The sequence below is a fragment of the Macrobrachium nipponense genome, chromosome 26 (assembly GCF_015104395.2).
Source record: "Macrobrachium nipponense isolate FS-2020 chromosome 26, ASM1510439v2, whole genome shotgun sequence".
Taxonomy (NCBI): domain Eukaryota; kingdom Metazoa; phylum Arthropoda; class Malacostraca; order Decapoda; family Palaemonidae; genus Macrobrachium; species Macrobrachium nipponense.
The window spans coordinates 47,870,116-47,896,055 of record NC_087215.1 but is presented as its reverse complement, the minus strand read 5'-3'; the positions used below and the strand labels follow the sequence as shown (position 1 = coordinate 47,896,055).

General features: G+C 36.0%; 1 protein-coding gene across 3 annotated transcripts in view; it reads right to left on the bottom strand.

Moving 5' to 3' along the window:
* Window positions 1-25,940, bottom strand: part of LOC135200266 (ubiquitin carboxyl-terminal hydrolase 48-like) — a 414,786-nt gene that overhangs the window by 212,860 nt on the left and 175,986 nt on the right. For all 3 annotated transcript variants that reach the window (XM_064228750.1, XM_064228749.1, XM_064228748.1), the window contains exons 9-10: window positions 17,152-17,315; window positions 16,698-16,940 (exon numbers count right to left, since the gene is read on the bottom strand). In XM_064228750.1, coding sequence (XP_064084820.1) covers window positions 16,698-16,940; window positions 17,152-17,315 — 407 coding nt within the window. The remainder of the gene's footprint in view (window positions 1-16,697; window positions 16,941-17,151; window positions 17,316-25,940) is intronic.

Genomic DNA, 25,940 nt, shown 5'->3' with positions numbered 1-25,940 from the left:
CTCAGCAGATTTTTCCAAACCAAAACATGACCGGTTTGCTTGTATTCTGTAGTACTAAAGTAATATAAGACTACATACAGTATTATTGGATACAGCAAAGTAAAGCATAACTTTAAAAAAAAAAAACTAGAAAAAGATGCATATTCTTTATGTTTGTATTTTGTGAGGCGATCTCGACACTTGGCCTAAGCCACCTATAACCAGACAACGGCGCAGTAAACCCTGCAGAGGGTAAAACTCAGTTATGAACATATTGAACAAGCACAGTAAAACCGAAATGCCGATAACCGGGGGCTGCCTGTACTTTGTTCCCTTTGAGAGCCCATTACCGACCAAACAGGTTGACCCAGACCTAAATCGTTTGTGTCCTGGTCTTTCGTTGGAGCAACTCCGTGTGGAGGAAGTCTCCTTGCAGGCAGAGGCAGCACCATTAGAATCGACCGCCATGGTAGTTTTCCAAACGTCCTGAATTGGCACTGGTGCTCAAAAACGGACCTTTCCTGGGTTCCACCTCGTCTTTGCTAGGGGAGAGGTAGAGGCCTTGGTGGACAGGCTATAAGTTGAAAACAGTGAAAAGCTTGCTCACCAGGCAGTGGCCAAGACCTGTAGGTCTTTGCGTGGCACTACAGCCCTTCCTTTGGGTTAAGCTGCCCCTTCTTATTCAGGTCAGAGAAAGTCTTCATCTGGAACTTATGTTACTGACTTGCAGAAGGATCTCTCCCTTTGGAGAGAGGTGGATGTGAGGCTCAAGAAAGGCATTGTGAAAGTCATTGAGTATCAGTCTCCAGGTTTTTACAGTAGCCTGTTCGTAGTGGAGAAAGCAACAGGTGGCTGGAGACTGGTCATTGACCTCTCTCCCATGAACCGGTTCATTTGCAAAACCCATTCAATCTGGAAACGGTGTGTTCAGTTCTTGATTCCATTAGAGGTGGTGACTTCATGCTTTTGGTGGACTTGAAAGATGTGTATTTTCAATTACTCATCCTTCGGTCTTCTTGCAAGTGCCTCCACTTTACCCTGGAGGAAAAAGTATTCCAGTTCAGGGCACTTTGTTTCGGGCTCTCAACCTCTCTTCAGTTACAACTGCAGCTTAAATTTAGCAGTACTATATTTCCTTGCCAATATTTTCTCTGTAGCAAATACAGGTATACTTATGCAAAAATATTTAAGTCCTGTTCTACTTAATTAATATCATTTGTAACAACTATGGTAGTTTTTTAATATTGTACAATGGTTGAAATGCAAGCAAAACAGTGTTTTTATCAGATTTGGTTCAGTTGTTGAAGCAAAACCACTGTTATCATTCAGTTGTTTATGGCTGTAGCGTTTAAGCAACAATTATAATGTAACTAACGATACTTTTATTGTTCTCTTTTGCTTTTTCAACTTACTTAACTCGAAGATATGATAAGTAAAGAGATGGCGAAAACATTAGCAGACTGAAAAAGGTGACTTTTTTTTCTCTCTCTCTCACTCTCCCTCATACTAGGCATAGATTTACCAGTAAGTTCATCAAATCTTACATTAAAAATAGAACAACCATACAGACCATAGTAAATGAATAGGCAAATGAAATACCCAATTTTTTGAAAAGTTATTACACATTAGGGCAAAATATCTGGCCTTGACACTGTCTAAGGCATCGTTAACAAGTCTAAGGCACCGTAAAGTGGTTTGTAGACTTTTGAATTTTGGTTAGCGATGATTTTCGGTTAGCGTCAGGCACCCAGGAACAGAGCCCGTCGTTAACCAGGAGCTGCCTGTATTTCCTCTGGCAAGCTAGAGGCAGAAGAAGTGTCTTGCCAGAGCAGGTAGACCAAAGAGAATTCTCTTGCCCAGAAACAAGAGAATTCACTTAGTCCAAGACTCAATCAGCAAGTCTAGACCAAGGTAAGTACATCAAGACCCTGGGTTCCTTCTGGGGTCCACAAAAAGACTCACCAGCTGATGAACAGTCTACAGCAAAAGCCAAGGTTTCTTCCTCGAGATAATTATAATGCCATATCATTCCAATGATCTCTAAAAAAAAAATGCCTCTGTAATTTGGGGTGTCCATGTCTTGGGGTACTGGACCCTTGGGCCCCTCCAGGTCTTGGTCCTCAAGAGCCACTTCCTCTGCAGGAGAGGGACACATGCCAGAGCCCCATGCCGAACCCTCAACCTCATCCTGTCCAGGCCTCAGACCAATCCAATAACGTATGCCTCCCTAGACAGGCTGACATGGGAGTGAGAAGGGCCCTGGTCCTAAGCCCTAGGCCTGTCCAGCTCCTGGACAACCCCTAGGAAATGGAGGGACAAGTGAGGTATCACAAGCACCATTGCTCAGCCTGTCTAGGAAAAATGTCCCGGAAAGTGAGCAAGGCTGTGGGTAGTCGTCAACCAGTGGTGCTGATATCTGCACAGGTCACGGAGAGTGGTCTTGTAAGCGTTTTCCAGTCTTCTTAGAAGCTGGGGCTTCTCCAGAAGAAGTCTGAGCAGGGGACCTCATCTTGCCTTGCCCAGGAGACCAGGCCACTATCCCAGGACCTCTGGGCCACTTTCTTAGAAAGGAAGGGGAGGGGGGGGGGGACACCTGCATGCTCTCTGCTCACCTTCTCTTGGTGTGCCGTGATGGTAGCTGGGCCAGCATTTGTAGACTGGATACAGGGGACCCTCCGTATTCGCGGGGGATCCGTAGCAGACCCCCATGAACAGTTACAACCCACGAATACTTAAAACCCCCTCTAAAACGCTTATAACTGCCTATCTTGAAAGTTCAAATACCTTCAAATACCAAATGTATACCTTAATAACATCCTACTTCAAATATATACCTTACATTAATATCCTATTATTGCATTAATCTTTTGAGATTATATTATTACTATCATTTCAAAGTCATCTTAAACATTTTACCATTAAAAATATGTATGTACAGCCAATAAAACAGAGAGAGAGAGAGAGAGAGAGAGAGAGAGAGAGAGAGAGAGAGAGAGAGAGAGAGAGAGAGAGAGAGAGAGAGAGCACTGAATCGGCAACATCATATATCTGACCATCAAGAGTGAAATTATGAATTATTTCTGGGATATGTAGAGAATAATAATAATGAGAGAGAGAGAGAGAGAGAGAGAGAGAGAGAGAGAGAGAGAGAGAGAGAGAGAGAGAGAGAGAGAGAGAGAGAGAGAGAGAGAGAATAACTCCTTACAACTCCTTCCCCTGCATCAACACGTATATCAAACTGTAATTTAATTCCCCACCCTCCTTTCTCAAAGTGGATAAAAAGACTGGGAATCGCTATTTCTTTTATTAATCTTATTACATATTTGAAAACTAGTTATTAGGTAAATCATTTATTTATCATACTACAAAACAAATAAACATACATAAGTGAGAGAGAAAAAAATTTCATTGTTATTGTTTAATCTCATTAAACTTAATATTATTTGAAAATTAGTACTGTAAATTATTATTTCATCATAAAATGTAGTAATACCCTGAAAGATATATACATACACTTCTAACACTTCCAGCTAAAAGAGAGGGGGAATTACCAATATGACATACGTATCTTGTGGGAAGAGAGAGAGAGAGAGAGAGAGAGAGAGAGAGAGAGAGAGAGAGAGAGAGAGAGAGAGAGATAATGTTTATATTGACAGCTGTTTTTTTAATTTGATTGATTTTACTGTTTTACTGTATTTTAACAATGTATGATAGCATCATACAGTATTTATGTGCAAAAATTAAAATACAAATTTGTCATAGCAATTTTACCCATAAAAGCATGAAAACTTATGTATCACTTCAAAAATTAAACATTAATACTAATGACGGACGTCTGTGAAAAAATTGTGTATGCCAATTAGTTAGGTTCTAACAAAAAGTTCGAGAATCTGTGAATTCATGCAAATCAAAGCCTGTAAGATAGAGATAATTATGAAAGCTTTAGGAAAGAAACAGGTTTGGAAGCTTTGCCCTGGTAATAAAAAGGTTTTCTCTCCACTCTGTACAAGAGGGACCTCCTTATTGAAATGATATTAGTGATATTGAAATGATATTAAAATACTACTAAATGATATTAGTTTAAAGTATTTTAGGATGATAAATATGTAAGGCAACACCCATACCTCTCACTCTCTCTCTCTCAGTACTTTACATAACCTTTAATGAAATATGAATTAATGTATCATTAAAAATATGACACCAACTCTAGGAGTTCACTAAGACAGCATCGAGTGAATATATACGTTACTATTTTTTTATTGTTTTGACGTAAGCTACATGACAACACGCTACTGGCTGAAGAAGTTGGGAATGACCAATCACACAGCTTGTAGCAAACTGGCCCCCTCCCCCTCTTTCTTTCCCTCTCTCTCCAAGATGAGCTATTGCTGGGAGGGTTGGAAATAGCCAATCGCAAAGCTTGTAGTTCAGATACTTCGTGTATGTATACAAATCAGAAGGGTTGTATTTTCTCTCTTTCACTGAGATCAAAGAGAGAGAGAGAGAGAGAGAGAGAGAGAGAGAGAGAGAGAGAGAGAGAGAGAGAGAGAGAGAGAGAGAGAGAGAGAATTTCTTATGCGTAGGTAGCATGTACGTTTATTTGTTTTGTATAGTTTTATAGATAAATGTAACTTAACTTTGTCATTCATTTTTTCATTTTTTTCCATGCTAACATTACAAATTTTTGCATTTCAATAACTAGAAAATATAGTAAATTATGAAAGATTTTTGCAAAACTGTGGAATTCCCAGTCTTTTCTGATAGATAAGCAGGAGGGATGTAGCCCTAACTTTCAATCATTTTGACATATCGATGTGAAGGGTGCTGGATGAGAGAAAATGGCTAAGCCTAAATATAAGGATAACTTGATTAGTTTTCACATGTAGTTGTAAGCCATATATTTTTAAGGGTAATGTTGTGAGATGACTTTGAAATTATATTAAAGTGTTTTAGGATGATAACTTAACCCATACTGGGTGGGTAAATATATATATGCAGCTCCTCAGGCCGGGTAAACTTTGAGGTCGGCCAATTTACAAAAGAAACACATCAATGGAAAGAGGAAGATATGTGAAAGAAAAATCTAAAAAATTTTCCCTACCTTCCATGAGAAGTTGAAAATTACTATTTACACCCCGATGTGGGACCTCTTTTGCAAGACAATCGTAAATTTTACCAGCTTACATATATGTATTTTCTAATAAATAAATTTATTATATTTTGTAAATTTATAATTACTGCTCACAGAATATCAAAACTGATAAGAAATAAAAGCATGAACAAATTCTTAGCATATCTGTTGAAAAATATTTACGTAAATTTACCGAGAACGAAGATTTAGTAACCTATTTTTATTTTTATGTTTTTTTAAATATTTCTTTGCACTTTTCTTTGTAAAATTACATTTACAGCTGACATACTATCGTAAAAGACAAGAACAAAAAACAGCAACCCCTTGGTATATTTAAAAGCAAATTTACAAAAAGACGTCAAGTGTTCTCCCTTGTCACAAGCAGAACTGAAGTCCGGAAATCTCCACAATTGTGATTTTAACCAGAGTAAAAGTTGCCATTAGTGAATTTATGGGCTATAAAAGTATTGGCACATCTTTCCAGCCCAATTCTTTCCAAATTGATGGTGCGTAATATTGTCTATCTACAGGATCAATCCTTCCCCCACCAAAAACCTGTTATTACTACTTCCAAGGATCAATCCGTCCAAAAACTCCAGATTGTTGATATGCATCTTGCTTTCCTCAATTGTCCAACTCCCTGACATTTTGATGTCTCAGAATGGCTCCCTAACCTGAAACCATCGTGTCTGAAGACAATGTGAGGTCTGGGTTCTTGAGGTCCATTGGTAAACCCAACAGTCTTGACCGACCTCCTCACCAACGAAGAGAACTCACAAGATTTGGAGGAATTATCACAGGAAAGGAATCTGGATAATGAGACCTGTCCCAACAGTCCTTCAGATAAAATTTAATTGGTGTCTCATCCTTAGGCGGGCCATGATGACAGGCTTCTCTAAAGAAGTCATGTGGCCCAAAAGAGACAACCATTTCTTGACTAGAAGCTTTTGTAACGGCTGAAATTCTCTTGGCAAAGATAGAAAATTGTCTACTCATTTCTCTGTTCGAAAAGCCCAAAAAAGACTGTCAATCTTCATTCCTACATAAACATTCAATGGTAATGTAAGAAATGTATACTTGTTGACAATGATCAGAATGCCTAACATTGAGGCTAGCTGTAGGAGACAATCCTTCACCCTCAAGATTGCCTCAAACGAGATAGTGAGAACTAACCAGTTGTCTTAGTAAAGGAGCATCCAGATACCTAGCGTATGACTCCATCCTGCTAATGGAGCCAACACATGGGTGAACACCTGTGGTGATGTGCTCAGACCAAAACACAGAGCCTTGAATTGGAAGACTTTTTATTTAGAGACAAAGCGTATAAACTTCCTTGACTGACAATGGATAGGAACATGGAAATACACATCCTGCACATCAACAGAAATCATCCAGTCTCCCTTCTGGATGGTTGCCAGAACTGAACTGGGTGATTCCATTAAAAAGGTAGTCCAATGAACAAATCTATTGAGGCTGGAAATGTCTTATACTGGCCTCCAGCCACCCATGGTCTTGGGAACAAAAAAAAAAAAAAGTGATTGTAAAACCCTGCTGACTTGTCTAAAACTGGCTTAATCTTCTCCATGTGTAATAACTATAATTCCTGTAAAACTCGGAATCTCTCTTAGTGACGATGGTACATAGGGAAGGATATCGGTAACACTGACAGGGAAGGGAGTAACAAAAGGTATGACATATCTCTCCCTGAGAACCTTTACCACCCACGGTTCTGCTCTGAAGCTTTGCTAGACACTCCAAAAGCTTTGAAGACAGGCTCCTACTGTACCTTGAGGGCTCAAACCATCAGTTGCAGTTGCCTGAACAATTCTTTCCCTTATAGTGTGAGACTTGACTACTTCAAAAGGGGTTACTAGAAGAGGAAGAACTGGAAAACTGCTTAGGTCAAAATACTGCATAAAATTTAGTAGCAGGACTGACCACCAGTGTAAGTACAAGATACAAGACTGAACTAAGAATTCTCTACTCTCCTGATTCGAAACATTTTCTGCAATAGCTTTAAATACCCTGGGATTAAGTACATGCTGAAGAGGAGCATGAAAATCAGCAACTGACTGTTGAGCTTGAGTTACTTTACAAGACAAATATGAACACAATACTTCTTTCTTTAAAACTGAATCAATACCTAGATGTGGAAATTCCCCTGAAGAGTCTGAAATTGCTCTATTAAGGCAAGGCAAATATACTCCAATACTTCACCCAGAACCATTTCTCCTACAAGAATAACATGTTGTTTCACTTGGCATGAATGTAGTACTCAGCGCAAGTTCTGCAAAGGAAAGAGCTTCATTGGAGCAAAAAGCTGAATTCAAGAGCTATACATTTTATTGGGTCAAATAATTTCAAAAATTAGCATCTTGAACAGGGGAAGGACGAAGATCTGGCAACACTCCCATGTGATAATAAGCAGCTCTCTGATGTTTCATGGAAGAGGAAACAGAAGCCATCAAATTCTGATGACCTGCTTTAAGAGAAAATTTTCGATACTGTATCAAAATTCGCAAAAACAGAATCAGATCATTTTAACTTTTACTTGCTTGAACATGAGCTGAGATAGAACCCAACTAAAGTGATCACAATAAAGCAGACCATCTTTGGTAAAAAGGTGAGGGTAAAGCAAAGCAGTGCAATCCAACAAGCATTTTAACACTGAAGGAGAATCATCTGAGGTTGCAGAAACTGGTAATTCCTCAAGGGAATGAGATGGTAACACACCAGGGATGAATAGTGATGACGTCATGGGATGCGGAAGGGAAACAGGCTGCTGGGAAGGAGCCGATATCTGGAAGAGAGACCATTGATTGAGAGAAGAGAGGGGGTTTTCACATGACGTTGTGGTCGACTTGAATTGGATTCGTAACAAGAGGTTTGTGTTTTTGAAGCTGTAGTGCTTTGATTTTTGTTATGAATGTCTAATGTGAAAGTGGTCTAAACATATGTTTCTTCTACTTTACCTGCAGTTTGCTTGTCTAAAAGTGTTAAGATAGGATCCGCTCCCCTTCACCTGATCCTTGGGAGCCTACAGATTTATAAGAGGATTTACCTTGGCAATTACCAATTCAGGCTGAGAGCTGAAGAGGCCAAAACCAGCTGATTACATCTACAGAACATCACTTCCTTAGCTAATGGAATAAAAAAGCACTGATGGAGTAAGAGGACAAGATATAAAGAGCAGATAAGACTTAAGTGGTCATAATATGATACTAGTGGAAGGAAACTGAAAATATATTTCCGAAGTACATCTATGGTTCATTCAGCTTTCATACTCGAATTCAATTTCCGCAAGGAAGTGTAATGTTTAGACAGAAGACTGCAGAAACAAGGGCGCTTAGTTGGAATCCTGTTGAGTTGTTTATGGAAAGTTGATGGGCTCTTGGATCAGTTGGAAGCCTTAAGTATACACAGTGTGTGGAGAAGGAGATATCACCTCCAAAAAGGGGAAAAAAAAAAGTTAGACTGGTTGAGGTGAATCAAGGAAGTGAAAAAGAAGTTTAATGACAATGTTGACAGTGAAAAACTATTTAGTAAAGAACATAACATTTACTTTCTGATTTATTTGCAGCAAGGTTTAATTAGGTTAAAATTCTGATAGATGAAAGGAAAAACTATAGATTTAGGGTTAGGAATTAGGTTTAGGTTCTTGTGGGGGTCATGGTATTATCAAGTTAGGCTTGGGATTAGGAATTAGGTTTAGGTTCTTCAGGGGGTTGTAACAGTATTAAGTTGGGCTAAGTTAAGTAAAGAATTATAGTGAAGAATTATAGTAATAAGGAAAATTGAAGTTTCTGTTCTGTAATATTAAGGAAATAAATTAGGTTTTGGAAAAGCTGAGTCTCACTGAATAACCTCCAAATCTTTTCCAATCATACTGGCCCAATTGCATCCAGATCAAAAGGCACCTACAACGTCACCACGGTAGACAATTCACTCGCCTTGCACTTAAATCCAAAATTGAAAGTTTTGACTCGAGAGACAATACCGCTGAGGTAACAGCAGGAGTCATTTGAACTACACAAGAAACTTTGGAAGAAGAGCCACTAGAGCAAATAGGTACATCAGACAAAAGATGAGGAATAAGAGGAGAGAGAGGTGGGGATTGAAAGAGTGGAGGGGGTTAACATCAGAAACGGAAGCAATAAAAGATGGTACTGAGCGAGTAACCAATTGGACAACATAAGTACTGACACAGTTTGGAAACTATACATGAGAAACTGGAACATGTCTAAAACCCCAAGAAAACTCAATAGACTTGGGAGACGATAATGATCAAGTCTGCTGGTGCAAGCACTTAACTCTCCTAAAGACATCTCTCAGAGAATGTTTTGATTCCGAGATGGCAGATGGTAGAGAGAGGTGGCAAAAGTAACCAAGGTTCCCTGTCAGTGAAGAACACTAACTGACACAGGGCAGTCCAGAAGGTAGGCTACATGCAGAGAAAGGTTTTGTCCCCTTCTCTCTCGCAGGGGAATCACAATCTTTTGTCACTATATGTAAGTGTTTACATAATAAAAATATGGAATGTTAGTCCATATATATAAAAGATTGCTTGTAGGAATGTGATCAGACTAGAGACGCTAAAGATGACGTATACAATAAGTATGTAGGCTAAGATAACATGCCGTCACCTGTAGTCATTCAATTGTTTATAAACCCTAGTCCAAGCTCCCTGCTTGAGACAACTACCCCGACCTATAATTCAAACGGCCTACGTGATCTGTAGCGTGTCTCATTTTGATTGTGTGTTCGTATGAAACTATGTCATTTGTATGTATGTTCATATGTTCGAACTACCGTCTGTTCCTTCATAACTTGTAACAGAGATGGTAGACAGGCAGAACAGAGTTAGCTATCGTCATTAGAAGACCTGTATCTCTTTACCTAAGCTTTATCATGTAGAGAGAACAGAAGTAGCCATTATCATTGGCAGAAGCGATCAAGCTATCGTCATAGAAGACTTGTACAATCATATCTGATCTTCAGCATGTAAAACTTCAAGAATATATATATTTTTATACTTCGTGTTTTCTACAAGAACCTCCTCACCATGAGTTTAACACATCGTCGTAATAACTAACAAGATAATACCGACTTCGTAAGTGATCTACAAACCCCCAGACACTCCATTGAAGATGGAAGTGCAATACCAACCGACTTAGCGTAAGATTATCGCTAGTCTAATATTACTTCATAGGGCGCCTTATCATTTGAGGCACAAGCCCTAATATATATACTAGGTTATATGCCTAACTGAGGATAACATCAAACAAATACCTTCTTCAAGTCTACCTATACTTTTCTCCTGAACCATATAGGAAGCATTAGAAGGCGGAGCATTAGTATTGAAAGAGGAATCAGACATGTCCAGCAATGGAGAAGTGATAAAAGGGATAGAGCCAGTAGAAGAAATAGGTTTACTATTGCCAGATCTAACAAAGTGCCTAATAACCTATAAGCCACTTGCATTTTCCGATATTTCACAAAACTATTTATTATCTCATCAGACCATTCCTTACATTCTTCAGACTGGAAAATCACACTTATTACGCCTACATGAAACAAACACAGTGTGGCCATCACGGCTAACCGAATACATTCAGTTAGCACAAACCCCATTCCTACATAGCCCAATGCTTTTATCTTGGCTAGCTGTAGATGACATAGCTCAAAAAAAAATTAGCATACCATTCAGGAGAAATGCAGCCAGAAATATCCAAAATTATTACAGCTAAATTACACCAGGAAGAATTCTGACAAGAACACAAACATTCTAACACCACCTGGTGAGGAAAACAGGTGATTATTGACAGTCTAACTGGGTCAGCCATGCATCTCTTTTTTTTCTTTTATTCTGAAAGCACCTAACGGCACTAAGATGTAAGCTCACTTTAACAATACTAGGTAAGATTGATTCCAAATAATATACTTGAACCACCAGAAAAGAAATACTGATGACAATACATACAGCAATTCTTAAACTGCACATGACATTACATAGTAATTGTTGCCTTTCCTGTAAAACTGAAACCAGAGTAGCATGGTAGCAATGAGACGACCTTTTCCATTTTTAGTCTCAGGATTAGGATTAAACAAGAAGTAGTCATACATCCAGTATCCAAAATTTCTCCCACAGTAACACACCAACTTAAAGTTCATTCCTATTTTCAAGCAAAAGAATGTTATACATTTTTCCCTACTAGTATTTGGTAGGACGTACAGGCAGTCCCTGGTTTTCGGCGGAGGTTCCATTCTTGGCAATACTACTAAGCAAAAACTGCCATTAAACGAAACTCAGCGCGTTATGGTGCAATAAATCACCGATTTTATGGCACTAGAGAAGCACCATAAAACCAGATTGCCATTAATCAAGGCCACCGATAACCGGGGACTGCCTGTAATCACAATACGGGCAGTCCCTGGCTTACGACAGGGGTTCAATTCTTGAGACGCACTGTAAGCCAAATATCGCCGTAAGCCGGAAATTGTAAAAAAAAATCCTAAGAAAACCTTACTTTTAATGCTTTGGTTGTATTAAAAACTATGTAAAATACATTTTTATTGCATTTTATTATAAAAAAAACCTTCAAATATTGATTAATTCGCATTTTTGGAGTCATATTTCTTCCGCCAAATCATTGTCGTAAGTGGTGTAACACTGGAACATGCATAGTAAACCTGGAAATAATTTCCGATGAAAATCATTGAAAAGTGTCGTAACCTAGGAACGTCGTAAGCTGGGGACTGCCTGTAATCGATAGGTAATACACATCTTTTCTCTCTGAAGTACCGTTCTTCAGAATTAAATGTCAAATCCTAGCGTAATTTGTATTTTTCCTAACATACGACTCTATGCTTTTATATACAGAGTAGAGTGATACCTTAATCTTATGCAATTCGAGTTGTGCAAATTCACAATAGCGCAAACTTTTCACTGGAGCCTAACTAATTATCATATGCGAGTATTTCACAGACATGCAAACACATTTTTTAACCCTGGAGAAACCCTGCAAAATTTTTTAAAATGTCCAAGCATTATGTGTAAATTAAATAACATTCAATAAAAAAATAATACTCTCTCGTTCTTACTGAGATGAGAGAATTTTTATGGTACACATTTATTAGTATTTTCAAATAATAATAATAATAATAATAATAATAATAATAATAATAATAATAATAATAATAATAATAAGTAAGTATAGAGGACTGCGTCAACATCGAGAACAGAGCACTGGGGCAATATCTGAAAACCAGTGAAGACGAGTGGCTAAAGAGTGCATGGGAAGAAGGACTAATAAAAGTAGACGAAGACCCAGAAATATACAGAGACAGGAGAATGACAGACAGAACAGAGGACTGGCACAAAAAACCAATGCACGGACAATACATGAGACAGACTAAAGAGCTAGCCAGCGATGACACATGGCAATGGCTACAGAGGGGAGAGCAAAAGAAGGAAACTGAAGGAATGATAACAGCGGCACAAAATCAGGCCCTAAGAACCAGATATGTTCAAAGAACGATAGACGGAAATAACATCTCTCCCATAAGTAGGAAGTGCAATACGAGAAATGAAACCATAAACCACATAGCAAGCGAATGCCGACACTTGCACAGAACCAGTACAAAAAGAGGCATGATTCAGGGGCAAAAGCCCTCCACTGGAGCCTGTGCAAGAAACATCAGCTACCTTGCAGTAATAAGTGGTACGAGCACCAACCTGAGTAAGTGATAGAAAACGATCAGGCAAAGATCCTCTGGGACTATGGTATCAGAACGGATAGGGTGATACGTGCAAATAGACCAGACTTGACGTTGATTGACAAAGTCAAGAAGAAAGTATCACTCATTGATGTCGCAATACCATGGGACACCAGAGTTGAAGAGAAAGAGAGGGAAAAAATGGATAAGTATCAAGATCTGAAAATAGAAAGAAGGATATGGGATATGCCAGTGGAAATCGTACCCATAATCATAGGAGCACTAGGCACGAACCCAAGATCCCTAAAAAGGAATCTAGAAAAACTAGACGCTGAAGTAGCTCCAGGACTCATGCAGAAGAGTGTGATCCTGGAAACAGCGCACATAGTAAGAAAAGTGATGGACTCCTATGGAGGCAGGAATAATAATAATAATAATATTTACTAAAAGTAATGGCTACTTCAGCAGCATTACACTTGTAGAGATTCTTCTCTAATTTGCGAATAGCGGCTTTTTCCGTGCTACTTAAACTGGCTAGTAGAGCGCCTAGAAAGGTCATGGTCAAATACAGGGTCAAAATAGGTGTACAGTAGGGCCTCGATAATCGAGGGGGATAGGGCCCAGAACCCCCCGTGATAGGTAAATACCCGTGTTATCCTGGTACCCCCCCTAAAAATTGCTTTAAACTGCCTACTTTAATAATCAACTCACCCAAGACCACTATTTCAGTGTTTATAACTGCCTACTTCAGTTCAAGCACCAAATACGTCTTCAACTATCACCTTAAACTAAATTCAAGACAGTTTCAAAGTTATTCTTTCCTACCTTCAATTTCCCCTTCATCAGATCAACAAACAAAAGTATATTTCATGATTTGGCTGCTGCACCAAACTAAAAGTACATAGTATATCTATTTTGTGAATGAACATATTTATGATAAAAAAAACATGATTTACTGTAAAGATTACAGCACCCAACTATAATATTAATGTATAAACAGCAAAATACAGCAATAAAAATCTATTTTTGTCTTTTGTTTACGTTTAGAATCAGCTGATGGATGTTTATTACCGAAAGAATTATTTTGGAAAACAATTTTGTTGCTAAAAGAAACGAATTTATTAATGGAATTATTATTATTTTTAACTTTGTACATAATAGTTTATAATATGATACAGTAATTCATATTTGAGAGAGAGAGAAGAGAGAGAGAGACGAGAGAGGAGATGAGAGAGAGAGATAGAGAGAGAGCAGCTTAGGATGAGAGTACACTGTTGAATAGCTTGAGAGAGCAGCTTGGGATGAGAGTAACTGTTGAATAGCTTGAGAGAGCAGCTTAGGACGAGAATACTGTTGCTAGCTTAGAATAACATAATGAAATTTGTATTTTAAATATTTTTATGGTGATAAGAAATGAAACTTGGATAGTGATAAGATAATCTTTTGTATACTGTTATAATGTGATAATCATTGAGTCAACTATAAAAGTTGTATTGAAGCACAGTTTTGTAAATCACAGAATAATAGATCAGTATTATAGTTTTTTTCTGTAAGTGATAGAAGAGAGAGAGAGAGAGAGAGATAGAGAAGAGAGAGACGAGAGAGAGAGAGGGGGGAGAGAGGAGAGAAGAGAGAGAGGGGGGGGGGGGGGGGGGGAAAATGCTAATTTTGTACATTCATAGTATTGGAAAATTTGTAAATGAGTGTATCCTAAAAATGCATTTAGTCATGAAAAGAAGAAAACACAGTAATTAGTGAATCTTGGTCGTACCAACGAGACTAGGTTTGGTGACGTCACGGTGGTCATAGGTATTTTTTTCGTGAATGAATATACATCTATAATAAAAAAAATAGTTATGGTACTGCTTAGAGTACCATACTGTAATATTAATGTAATCACATCAAAATAAAGTAATAATTGCATGCTGTAAACATGTAAAGTGTATTTTTGTCTTCTGAAAAATGCATTCCCCAAGGAATTATTCCTTGAAGAGGCTTTTTATTATGAAGATATGCCAATAATATATAAGATATGCGTTTTATTATGAATATATGACAATAATATATAAGGTAAAAATGGTTTTATTACGTTTACGCTTCGTCGCCGATCACAAACAACAATACGATAATCCATGACAATTATCGTTTGTATGACTGCAGTGTTCAGAGAAGTTGATTACGTTATACTAAAACAATAGTAAAGTTCGAATTGAAAATTGATGTTTTCCTAAATGTTATTACTACTGTAATTACACTACTACTATTAACATTTCTAAAAGGTTAAGAATGACAAAGGTGCTGTTAAGTGTAACTCAATGTTTACATTTCTGCTGGCTGCTCAACTACAAGTTGATGTCAATGATGTGGAATTATTCCATGAATAGGCTATATATTATGAGGATATGCCAATAATATATAAGGTGAGAATGGTTTTATTACCTTTATTGTCAGTTAATATCATAATGTGAATCTGTTCATGCATTTGCTGGTTATCGGAACCGGACGAGGCTTAGCCTACAACGGACAAGCCCTCGATGCTGCGATTCATACCAGCGATCTAGATTGAGAAGTGGTCTAAGGAAAAACCCGTGATTAACTGAATCCGTGACTGCTGATCCGCGACTAAGCGAGGCCCCACTGTATATATTTGAATTTTACAGATAAACTATGAAGCTAAGCGGCGAACAACACGTCTGTCTCTGTCGGCGGCCGAAAGCAAAGTGAATCTTTACCTCTCTCTTGGGCAGGACTCCCGACTACCAGACAAGCAGTTAACTATTGAACCCCTTGTTCTAAGCTTACGACCGGTCCAGCTTGGCGCTGATTACCTTCCTATTGTTAAAGGACCGAGGGTTTGTATACGTATCGGAACAAATGCACTTTCTGTGATAAAACTATTTAAAAAAAAAACAGGTATAACAATTTTTGGTGGGTTTTCCTTGAGTTTTAACTAACAAAATAGTTGCTTTTAAGCATTTTTATAAGAGTTCCAACTATTCACGGGTTCTAACTATTCACAGGGGGGTTTTGTACGCATCCCCCGCGAAAACGGGACCACTGTACATTCACTTTATTCAAAACTTGTTCCTACAGAACCTAACGTTTCTGCCTCTGCTTGCTGTACATAACATAATACAAAAAGAAAACCCGTATGGTACAATAACATGAAGGAGATCAGCATTTGGGTCAGCCGAACATTTTCACTGTATTTATTTTAAACTGTAATTGCATCTAATGGCACGGAGCTGTATGTTAACTTTAACAGTATGTAAGACTAATCCCAGATAATGACCAAGTAGTAATTGGCCATTATGGCTTCAATGGAAAAATTAAGTTCTTTACAATTTAAAAGGATAAAATATGGATAAAATCTAAAATAATTAAGTTGCATCCAACAATTTACAAGAAATAAGAGCTCTTATTTCTGGTCATTAAAACTGCAAAACTGCTTTAAAATGTAAAAAGCACCCAAACATATTTTGGATGAACACTCAAAACACAGCACTCTTGGATATTTCCAAATACTACTCTTGATATATGGGAAAAAAATGCCTACTGCACTAAACACTTTTTGTACTTTACTTCACCACATATAAGGACTTAATTAACAATTATTTTTTAGTATTTTTATTATTTCTTGCCAAAAGACCTGTATGCACCATAGACTTTCTTTAAAATATACCACATCAACATATGACAAAATAAAATCTCATAGTGCAAAAATACTGAAGCAAAGAAAACTAGTACAGAGTGGTGGAACAAAATGTTTCAAATGCCATAAATTTCTATATCCATGGGACACTTGGTGCTGAAACTTTAAAAGTAGGGGAGGAATACTGTCACAATTATATAATTTATAGTTTCTACTTACATTTTCAGCTCTTAAACATTTGAGCATATGCACTTTTCTTGGGCTAAAGAGCTTGTGTTCACAAAGTGAATAAGTTAGCAGCGACGACTGAGGTACATACTTGATTTCATCACAGTTATACCAGGCACTTAAGAGAGGTTCTGAAATAAGACAGAATTTTTCCGATGTGTCAGTCACACACAGCTTGGTCAGCAATTCTTTTCTTTCTTTTTTTACTTTGGCTTGCAACTGGTGATTAACAGTCTGAAAAACAGAGTTGGTATTATGTACTGTAGTAATGATATTGGAACTATTCTTGACTAAATGTTTACAGATACATACACTAAAGTCATATAGAAAGAATTATTCTAAAAGAAATTACAGAAAATTAAGAGTGCTAACTCCATATATCAACCCGGATGCCTCAGTTTTGTTCCCCAAAAGACTATACTTGAAGATTCCAAGAAATCCTTACCACACTTTCCTCCTGTTTGCATAAAACATACTCCACAACTGTTTCAGGAGGTGGCACAATGGGTGGGTCAACTTCATTAACATTTGCACGAACATAGACCCAAATAAACGCACCTCGAGATACCCTGAGCCCAGGTCGATGTTTATATTTATTGGCAACATTAGCTGGAAATGAATATAGATTCATGAAAACCAAGACCAGAAATGGAAAAACTAAAAAAATTATATTTTTAAAATAAAATAAGGTTTTGTATATACTTACCCAGTACTAATTATTTAACTACTATTAGTTACCACATACGGTAGCCTAATTCAAACATTGCAGAAAGCGCTTCGATTGCTATGTAGGTATACAGTGCCGTCTCCCAATGGCAACACCAGGAACGACTTAGCTAAGCACTTCAATCTGTTTTATGCATAATATCCATCAGAGAGGAAGAGGGTGGGCTCTGATCACATACACCAAACCTCGGTTTTCATACTCCTCTCTTCTCGTACGCTTTGGCTTTCATAGACCTTTTTCTACAAAATTTTGTCTTAGTTCCCATAAGTTTCCTCGGTTTTTGTACACTCGCAAATATTGCATCTGGGGCTCATTGCATGACAGAGCCCCTTGTCAAGCATCCAAACAAAGCATCTTCTTTCATGACAAATTCTACTTTTGTGCTTTTTTATTAGAGTACAACTGATAAATAAGCCATCATGGGGTCAAAGAAAGTTCCAAGTGCTAGTCCTTCTGTAAAAAAAAGGTGAAAAACACAACAGAATTTAAGAAATAACTCATAGCAAAGTGTTGGAGGAAGTTGCATGCCGATCTCAGTGAGAAAATGCCTAAAACAAGCGCTGCTGTTAGTGAATTTAAGGCCAGCAGAGGCTGGTTTGAAAAATTCTGAAAAAGAATGGGCATACAGAATGTGGCTACTTCAGGGATTAAGGACATATTTGCAAAGTGGAATGATGTAAAAAATTTTGTGGAGAATTATCCTCCCAACAAAGAAGTTGTAATACGTGTCTCAACATGTTTAATGATGATGCCATGTTTAACTTTAGGTAAATTTTAAAGAAATGTCGAAACCAATGTTTCTGGACAGTTTTGTTGTGTGACAGAGGTCCAGTAACTCTCAAGCTGGTCCTAGTGCCAGTAAAAAATGAAGAGGGGACGTAACCTCAGATAGTCCCAGTAAAAAACGAAGAGAAGTAACCCCAGATAGGTTCTTGATACCTGAAGTCCTTCTGGAAGGAGATTCCCCTTCCAAACAATAACCTCTCATCCTCCCTCTCCCCCCCTCTCCGTCTTTCATACGCTAACAAGTGTTTTCCATAAAGGTAAGAGTGATGTTAAAATACTATCACATATGAATTTAGAAATTAGTTATATTATTATTATTATTATTATTATGTGAAAATATTAATAAACATACACATGTACCATAGAAATTCTCTAATCTCAGTAAGAGAGAGAGAGAGAGAGAGAGAGAGAGAGAGAGAGAGAGAGAGAGAGAGAGAGAGAGAGAAATTACATGAACTTTAGTGGGCAACACAACACATCACAACCTGGTTGGCAACTCTCTCCCCTCCTGTCACATTACTCAATATATTTGACAGCTGTGGACCCCAGCTGCCTCAGCTTGGCTACCTGGAGTTCGAAAGAAAGATGTGGGGTAGAATGGATTTTCTTTCATTCTTACATAATTTTTTTATTTATAAACTAAAGTCTTACTAATTCACTTTATTATTTTCTTTAATGAATTGATATTATTGCTGTTTACATTAATATTGATATTTGAAAATTAGTAAATCATATATTCATCATACAAAAAACATTAATCTCTGTAAGAGAGAGAGAGAGAGAGACAGAGAGAGAATCTCCTTAATTGAAAGAGTGAAATGGAAAGACTATTGTATTTCTTTAAAATACTATTAAATATGATTTTTGTAATTACAGTTATATTATTGTTATTATTATCATTATTATTATTATTATTACTATTATTATTATTTTTATTATCATTATTTGAAAATATTAATAAACATATTATACATACATTGGTACACATTAGTACCTCGTTTGTCGAACGTTTCTTATGTCGAACTTTCCGTTTTTTTAACAAAATTTTCTAGAAAATTTTGTATCATTTCTTGAACAAATGCTCATACTTCAAAATGAGTGATTATCTAGTTTATACTTGTATTCGACGGCCTACTGGGTCTTACAAGTTAAACTGTATTAGATTTATTTTTCCATTTACAATATATAGTTATTGATAACAATATTCGACAAAATAAATAAAAGTATAAAGCATTTAATATAAAATTTAGCTTTCAATAAAACATTTAGCATAAAAGATGTATAAAAGCATACACCCCGGTGACGTCACGCCCAGCTGACTTGAGACTGAACGAGGGAGCGATGATATGTTAAGGAAAGAAGAAGAGAGTTAAAATATTACTGTATGTGTGTAAAAGCAATAACAATTCACATAAAAATTAAATTTCCCAATAAATTTAATGTAATGATAAAATATGAAAACAATCAAATGCAATACAGAAAAAAAAAAAAAAAAAGTCTTAATTGAGCCGGTGTACGGTGCACCGAACAATATTAACAAAACAGTAAATATAAAATTTAGCTTTCAATAAAACATTTAGCATAAAAGATGTATAAAATCGTACATAACCATGGTGATGTCACGCCCAGCTGACTTGAGACTGAACGAGGGAGCGTTGATATGTTGAGGAAAGAAGAGAGTTTAAATATTACTGTATGTATGTAAAAGCAATAACAATTCACATAAAAGGGAATTTCCCAATAAATTTAAAGTATGATAAAATATGAAAACAATCAAATGCAATAGAAAAAAAAAAAAAAAGTCTTAAATGAGCCGGTGTTCGGTGCACTGAACATTAATAACAAAACAGTAAATGAAAGAACAAAGCTTTTCACAATAAAATTTAGCACAAATGAGTAACAAAAATATTCGTCATTGTGGTGATACACAGCTAACCTGAGGTAGAGTGAGGGAGCGTTTATATATTTCAAGAATAATGAATGAATGATTTTAAGTTATCGTGGGTCGGGGTATTGTTGAGTAGAGAAGAGATAGTAAAATCTTTACTATATGTACGTAAAAGCAATATCAATTTGCATAAAAAATAAAATGTTATTTCACAATAAATTTAACAATGATAAAATACGAAAACAATCAAATGCAATGCAGAAAAAAATTCTTAATTGAGCCAGTGTTTGTTGCGTCGAGTGAGATGGTCTAGTTGAACAATATTAACAAAACATTAAATGAAAGAACAAAGTTTTTCACAATAAAATTTAGCACAAATTATTAACAAAATCATTTGTCATTGCAGCAATACACAGCTAACTTGAGGTAGAGGGAGGGAGGGAGCATTTATATATTTTTAGTAACAATGAATGAATGATTTTAAGTTATCGTGCATTGTATTGTTGAGGAGAGAAGAAGAGACAGTAAAATATTTACTATAATATGCATGTAAAAGCAATACCAATTCACATAAAAATTAAAATGTTATTTCACAATAAATTTAACATAATAATAAAACATGAAAACAAATGCAATACAGTAAAGAGAGGAAAAAAAAAGCATTCTCGAGTCAGTGTTCGGTGCGCTGAGAGAGAGAGAGAGAGAGAGAGAGAGAGAGAGAGAGAGAGAGAGAGAGAGAGAGAGAGGGGCTCTGCTTCCCATTGACTTATCAGCTGATCTGGGATGATTATTCACCCATTTCTTCCACTTACATTCTATCTGCCCAAATCACTTTCATTTTTGTTACGGTAAATTACCAATCTAGTGACAATTGCTTTTTATGATTTTTTCACTACTGTAAAAGTAACTCAGCTCTGTAATAAACAAACTGGCGCCGCTTTCAGATTCTGCATGCCTTTGATTGTTTGTTTAAATGGCTTTCTTATGAAAAGTTATTTAATCTCTCCTTCCTTTTCTTGCATTCTTGACTTAATACTTATTTGTTTGCAAAATCCTCATGTATGTTTTAAAAGTCTGCCGTTTGCCAACAGTGAGTTGATGTATTGTGGCATAATTAATCTCTTTCCAGAACTTACGATCCAAGTGTAAACACGCTGATTACTCTCTCTCTCACAATCGGACACACACACACTATCGACTCCTTTGATTATCTTTGTACCTAATATGTGAATAAAACTGATTTTGTTATCAACCTTTGCATACTGCAACCAATTCGGTTCGCTCAAAGGGTTCCCATCTCTCCTCCCTCCATCCCCCAGCCGGCCGGCGCCATTTTTACCACAGTTCGTAAATTATACACAGAAAAAATAAAATTTACAGTTCGTAAATCATACACAGAAAAAATAAAATTTAGAAAATTTTACTTCATATAACGTACTGTTTCATTATTTTACACTCTTAATTTAACTTTTGAACAGATTAATAATAGAAAAAATGTTAAAAGGGGGACTTTTTGGGTAGGCTGGAATGAATTATCCTGATTCCCTTTATTTCTTATGGGGATATTTGTTTCATACTTCAAACAAATCATACTTCGAACAGCCTTCTGGAACGAATTTAGTTCAAAGTACGAGGTACTTCTGTACCATAAAAATCTCTCATCTCAGTAAAAAAAAAAACAAAAAAAAAAAAAAAAAAGAGAGAGAGAAGAGAAGGAGAAGAAAGAGAGAGCGAGAGATAGAGAGAGAGAGAGAGAGAGAGAGAGAGAGAGAGGAGAGTGTGGGGGGCAACTTGTCGCTGCTCCCCCTCTTGTCGCATTACTTGATATATTTGACAGCTGTGGACCTCAGCCACCTCAGCTTGGTACCTGGAGTTAGAAAGAAAGATGCAGCAAGACTGGGATTTCTTTCACTCTTACATAATTTTTTAATTTATAAACTAAAATCTTACTAATTCACTATAGTATTTTCTTGAATGAATTGATTGCTCTTTACACTGATACTATTTGAAAATTAGTCAATCATTTATTTCTCATACCAAAAACATACATCTTTGTAAGAGAGAGAGAGAGAGAGAGAGAGAGAGAGAGAGACGAGAGAGAGAGAGAGAGAGAGACGAGATTGATATTATCTTTATTAAACTATATACAGTATTAATCAATATTAACATTTTAAAATTAGTAAATCATTTTTGTATAATAAAAATGTATTTAGTCATGGAAATAACATCAAAATACACTAATTAGTGATTATTTATTTATTGTCAGAAAAACCCGCGAATAGGCTAATTTTCCGCAAATAATGGGTGGATATGGTCCAGAGAGAAATCTGCGAATCTGTGAGTCTGCGAATCCAGAGAATGCAAATACAATCAGCCCCCGGTTACCATTGGTATTGGTTACAAGCATTTCAGTCTTACAGTACTTGTTCAGTATGTTCATATCTGGGTTTTACCCTCCATAGGGTTTATAGCACCGTTGTCTGATTATCAGCGGCTTAAGCTAAGTGCCAAGACTGCCTCGTAAAATACAAACCTAACGAATTTGCATCTTTTCCTTGGATCTTTTAAAAAGTTATCCTTTACTTCACTGTATCCGATAATACTGTATGTAGGCTTATATTACTGTTGCATAATAAAATACAAACAAACCAATCATGATTTGGCTTGAAAAAATCTGCTGAGAGCAGAGGTAAGATTATTTTGCCGTATTTAATTCAATTCAGAGCAATTTTCTTGCTTTTATTTGGCTTGAATTAATCTCCAGAAACTACTTTCATGGGACAAGGTTATTTTTTGTTATATGAAGTGTTTTTAAGCTGAAATATGACTTAAATACACCTAGTTGTGAACTAGATTTAGTAATTATTTTCGTTAATAGATGGTGCCGTTGTTTGGTTATCGGTGGCTAGGCCTTAGCGCCAGGAGACCCTCATGAAATACAACATACAAATTTGCATCTTGTACTTGACTGTTTTAAAATTATAGTACTTTACTTCACTGTATCGAATAATACTGTAAGTACAGCGGGCCCCCGGTATTCGCGTTCTCCGGATTCGCGGACTCACTGATTCGCGAATTTTTTTCTGGACCATATCTAACCATTATTTGCGGTGAATTCGCCAATTCGCGGGATTTTCCGACGAAAAATAATCACTAATTAGTGTATTTTGATGTTATTTTCATGCCTAAATACATTTTTATGATACAAAAATGATTTACTAATTTTAAAATATTAATATTGATCAATACTGTATTAGTATGTTTAATAAGATTACATGATATCACATAATAACTAATAATTCTCTCTCTCTCCCTTACCGGGTTGTATGCTTTTTGTGATAAATGATTTACTAATTTTCTAATATTAATATTAATGTAAAGAGCAATTACTTCAAGAAAGAAAATACTACATTGAATTAGTAAGATTTTAGTTTATAAATTTCAAAAATTATGTAAGAATGAAGGAAATCCCAGTCTTCACGCATCTTTCTTTCGAACTCCAGGTCTCTCTTTCTCTCTACTGAGATGAGAGGTTTTTATGGTACACGTATGTATAATATGTTTATTAATATTTTCATATGATAATAATAATAATAATAATAATAATAATAATAATAATAATAATAATTGTAATTACAAAATTCATATGTGAAAGTACTTTACAAATGCTACGATAATCTCTCTCTCTCTCTCTTACAGAGATGTATATTTTTTGGATGATGATTTACTAATTTTCAAAAATCAATATTAATGTAAACAGCAATAATATAAATTCATTAAAGAAAATACTAAAGTGAATTAGCAAGATTTTAGTTTATAAATATAAAATTATGTAAGAATGAAAGAAAATGCATTTTACCCCGCATCTTTGATTTCCTGGGAGCCAAGCAGAGTTGGCTAGGGTCCAACAACTGTTGCCGTCTGGATGATCACGTATTCTCTCTCTCTCTCTCTCTCTCTCTCTCTCTCTCTTTTCTCTGTGTCTCTTTTTACTGAGAATGGAATTTTCTATGGTACATGTGTATGTTTATTAATATTTTCGCATAATGATGATAATAGTAATATAATTAATTTCAAAATTCATGTTATAGTATTTTATAGAAGTACAATAATCTATCCATTTCAGTCTTTTAAATAAGGATAACCCTCCCCCCCCCCTCTCTCTCTCTCTCTCTCTTTTGCCACACGAGATAGTGTGTCTTAGTGGTAACTCTCGCCCTCTGTTTGGGCTGGAAATGTATGTATAAGTGTATCATTAAGGACATTACTAAATTTTATGGTAAAATAATAATATACAGCACTAGTTTTTACAATAATATTTAGTTTCGTGAGATTAAACAGTAACAATATCTCTCTCTCTCTCTCTCTCTCTCTCTCTCTCTCTCTCTACTTACGTATGTTTATTTGTTTTGTAGTATAAATAAATGATTTACCTTATAACTAATTTTCAAATATTAATAAGATTAATTAAAAAAAGCGATTCCCAGTCTTTTTTTATCCACTTCGAGGAACGTGGGCAGAGGAGTATATGACAGTTTGATATATACGTAGGAGGGGAAGGAGTCGGAGTTTAGGAGTTATTCTCTCTCTCTCTCTCTTATTATTACTCTCTGTCTCAGAAATAATTCATAATTTCACTCTTGATGGTCAGATATATGATGTTGCCATTCACTGGTCACTCTCTCTCTCTCTCTTATTGGCTGTAGGTATATATTTTTAATCGTAAAATGTTTAAGATGACTTTGAAATTATTTTAATAATATAACCTCAAAGATTAATACAGTAATAGGTTAGTAATTTTAGGTATATTTGAAGTAGGATGTTATTAAAGGTATACATTTGGTATCTGAACTTTCAAGATAGGCAGTTATAAGCATTTTTAATGGTGGTTCTAACTATTCGCGGGTTTTAACTATTCACGGGGGTGTCTGGTACACATCCCCCGCGAATACGGGGGAACACTGTAGTCTCATATTACTGTATGATATTATAAAATACAAACAAGCGATCAATGTTTTGGTTTGGAAAAATCAGCTGAGAGGGGAGGTAAGATTATTTTACCAAATTTCATTCAATTCAGAGTTTCTTACCACTATTTAGCATAAATTAATCTCTAGAAACTCTATTATATGGGACAAGGATACTTCTCGTTATATGAAGTATTTTTAAGTTAAATATGATTTAAATACATCTTGTTGTGCCTCATGAAATACAAACATAACGAATTTGCATCTTTTCCTTGGCTCCTTTAAAGTTATGCTTTACTTCACTGTAATGAATAACACTGTAAGTAGTCTCATATTATTATAGTATTATAAAATACAAACAAAGCAATCAATGTTTTGGTTTGGAAAAATCCAGCCAAGAGTGGAGGTAAGATTATTTTGCGGTGTTTAACTCAATTCAGAGCGATTTTCTTGCTTCTACTTAGCGAAAATTAATCTCTAGAAACTATTTATATGGGACAAGATTATTTTTTTTTTTTACATGTAGTGTTTTTAAGTTGAAATATGACTTAAATATGTTTTTTTTTCTTGCTGTGAACTAGAATAAGTTATCTTTTTCATTAATAGATTGGGTCGGGAACATGTTTTTTGTGTAAAAAATTATCGGCATGAAAACAACAGTAAAATGTGTTCTTTTTTTTTTATTAAAATGTGTTCGTTCTTTTTTTATTTTATTAAAATACTTTTTGCCCATGTTGCTGTGTGAAAATTTTTTTTTCTCATGTTTAGCTACAACTACAGCTTAAATTTAGCAGTATTATATTTCCTTGCCAATACTTTCTTCATAGCAAATAAAGGAATGCAAAAATATTTAAGTCCTGTTCTAA